At 33.2% G+C, this 3,235-nt stretch overlaps 1 protein-coding gene across 1 annotated transcript; it reads left to right on the plus strand.

Moving 5' to 3' along the window:
* Nucleotides 1-278: 278 nt before the first annotated feature.
* LOC100203304 (heat shock 70 kDa protein) lies at nucleotides 279-2,830 on the plus strand. The gene is given in 4 exon segments (NM_001309695.1): nucleotides 279-536; nucleotides 648-721; nucleotides 879-2,375; nucleotides 2,549-2,830. Coding segments are annotated over 4 exon segments (1,965 nt in total). The 5' UTR covers nucleotides 279-331; the 3' UTR covers nucleotides 2,738-2,830.
* The last annotated feature ends 405 nt before the right edge of the window (nucleotides 2,831-3,235 follow it).

Consider the following 3,235-nt stretch of genomic DNA (forward strand, 5'->3'; position numbering starts at 1 on the left):
AAAAACTAGAAAAATCTAGAAAATTTTGAGATTAGGAATATTAAAAAGTTTACAATTATCATATTCTACTTATTTATAGCATAAAATTAATTTTTTAACTTAAAAGATATAAAAAGTATTACTTTATTAGGCTATTAGAAAATTTTACAAATTTTTTTTACATTATGCAACTTTATTACAAACATTTAGTTATAAACTGCACCCCCGTTCATAAAAACAATAAACCAGTATAAAAAGAAAACTTATATTTACTTAAAAACAAACTTAAAGTTGTTTAGCCGTCAAAGAAGAGAGAAAAAAAGGAGCAGATAAATTATTTCGAATACAAAAAATGTCTAAAGCACCAGCTATTGGAATTGATCTTGGGACAACTTACTCTTGTGTTGGAGTTTTCCAACACGGAAAAGTTGAAATAATTGCTAACGAGCAAGGGAATCGCACTACTCCAAGTTACGTTGCATTTACCGACACTGAAAGATTAATTGGAGATGCAGCCAAAAATCAAGTTGCTATGAACCCTTCAAACACAGTGTTTGGTGAGCGTTATAATAGTTATTCATTTATAGCTCTTTTTTTTATTAATTAGAAACTTTAGATTAATTGATTGTCTTGAGAAATAACAACCATTAATGTAAAAATTTCTGTAGATGCAAAACGATTGATTGGTAGAAAATTCAACGATCCATCGGTCACTTCAGATAGAAAACATTGGCCATTTAATGTAAGTTGTTGCTCTCTTAAACCAAGAGAAATCTAAACAATAACCTTGCTAGATTTTTATTTACTAATAAACAATATCTGCTAGTTTTCTTTAATTTCGATTATTTGTAGATACAAATTTAGTACAAAATCTGAATTGCGTTTTGGTTTACTTACAGGTTATAGATGATGGATCTAGGCCAAAGATTCAAGTTGAGTTTAAAGGAGAAACGAAATCATTTTACCCAGAGGAGATATCCTCCATGGTGCTGCTAAAGATGAAGGAAATAGCGGATGCGTATCTTGGCAAAAAAGTCACAGATGTCGTCATAACTGTACCAGCTTACTTTAATGATTCTCAACGTCAAGCAACTAAAGACGCAGGAGTTATTGCTGGGTTGAATGTTTTGCGAATTATCAATGAACCGACTGCAGCTGCCATTGCTTATGGTCTCGATAAAAAAGTTGGAACGGAGAAAAATGTGCTTATCTTTGATTTGGGCGGCGGAACTTTTGATGTTTCTATTCTTGCGATAGAAGATGGCATATTTGAAGTAAAATCAACTGCAGGTGACACTCATCTTGGTGGTGAAGATTTTGATAATCGTCTTGTCAACCATTTTGTTGATGAATTTAAAAGAAAACATAAGAAAGATATTTCCTCCAACAAAAGAGCTCTGCGACGCTTACGAACAGCATGCGAGAGAGCTAAAAGAACACTTTCAGCCAGTACTCAAGCAAGTGTTGAAATTGATTCTTTGTTTGATGGTATTGATTTTTACACATCAATCACACGCGCACGCTTTGAAGAGTTATGCATCGATTTGTTTAGAGGTACTCTAGGTCCTGTTGCGGACGCTATTAGAGATGCAGGGAAAAACAGTACCGGTCAAAACTTCTCAAAGTCTGATATCCACGAAGTTGTTTTGGTTGGTGGCTCAACTCGCATTCCAAAAGTGCAAAGTTTACTTCAGGAATTTTTTAATGGGAAAGAGCTCAACAAATCAATTAATCCGGATGAAGCTGTTGCTTATGGTGCCGCTGTTCAAGCAGCTATTTTGGCCGGTGATAAACATGAAGCCGTTCAAGATCTATTACTTCTTGATGTCGCACCTTTATCACTTGGAATTGAGACAGCTGGTGGAGTATTTACTCCGTTAATTAAAAGAAACACTACTGTTCCGACTAAATATTCCCAGGTGTTCACGACGTATTCAGACAATCAACCTGGAGTTTTAATCCAAGTTTTTGAGGGAGAAAGAAGTATGACAGCCCACAATAACCTCCTGGGCAAGTTTGAACTCTCAGGTATTCCACCTGCTCCAAGAGGTGTTCCTCAAATCGAGGTTACTTTTGATGTTGATGCTAATGGAATTCTAAATGTTTCTGCACTAGACAAAAGTACTGGAAAAGAAAATAAAATTACAATAACTAATGATAAAGGTCGGCTTTCTAAAGAAGATATTGAAAGGATGGTGCAAGAAGCTGAAAAGTACAAAGCCGATGATGAACTTCAGCGAGATAAAGTTCAAGCAAAGAACTCTTTGGAAAGCTACTGTTATAATATGAAACAAACTGTTGAGGATGAAAAAGTTAAAGGAAAAATTAGCGAAGAAGATAAAAAGACAATTATTCAAAAATGCAATGAAACGGTAGAATGGGTTGATAAAAATCAGGTGAGCCGTCTGTTCTTAAATTTTCTTAAAATTTTCTAATTTTAATACATGCATTTTAAGTATCAATTCTTTAAATCTATGGAAGTAGATTTTTTTCTTTCCTATATGCGTCTTAGTATGTCATATTTTAATCGTTATATGCGTCTTAGTATGTCATATTTTATTCGTTATAGACTGCCGAAAAAGATGAGTATGAGCATAAACAAAAAGAACTTGAAAAAGTGTGCAACCCTATTATTACGAAGCTTTATCAAGCTGGTGGTGGTATGCCTGGTGGTATGCCAGGTGGTATGCCAGGTGGTATGCCAGGGAGTGGCTCTAAAGCTAGTTCCGGTGGACCAACTATAGAAGAAGTAGATTAAATGTATTTATTAAATTCAACTATTTATATTTATTGTAGATTTATTTTTACATGTGTACTATAAATGTAATAAAATATATAAATTATGCAATCATTAATTTAGTCGTATTTAATTATGCAATCATTTTTAGTCCATTAAGCATACTTAATACGATCACGTTGTGCATTTGTATTCGTGTAATTATGGGCATTTTGATGGTTTTTAACTACTTAATTTTAATAAGGTAAGGCATAAGTTACAACGCATAAATGAATTTTTAATTCGTATAAAAAGCCATTTGGTTTCCAGTCTTGTAAGTAATCTGGTTTTCCACTTTTAAGAGCAAGTTGAATTACTAAGTCCTGTCGACCTAAATTTATTTTGCGTATCGTAAATAATTAGGCGTATCGTAAATAGAAAAATAAAAAAACAACTTCGATTTTTTCCGATTTCGATACAACTCGGATTTACTAATATTTTCTATTTTACAAATTTTTGTTTTTAACACAAGATCCGTGT

This window comes from Hydra vulgaris, chromosome 01 (assembly GCF_038396675.1).
Source record: "Hydra vulgaris chromosome 01, alternate assembly HydraT2T_AEP".
Taxonomy (NCBI): Eukaryota; Metazoa; Cnidaria; class Hydrozoa; order Anthoathecata; family Hydridae; genus Hydra; species Hydra vulgaris.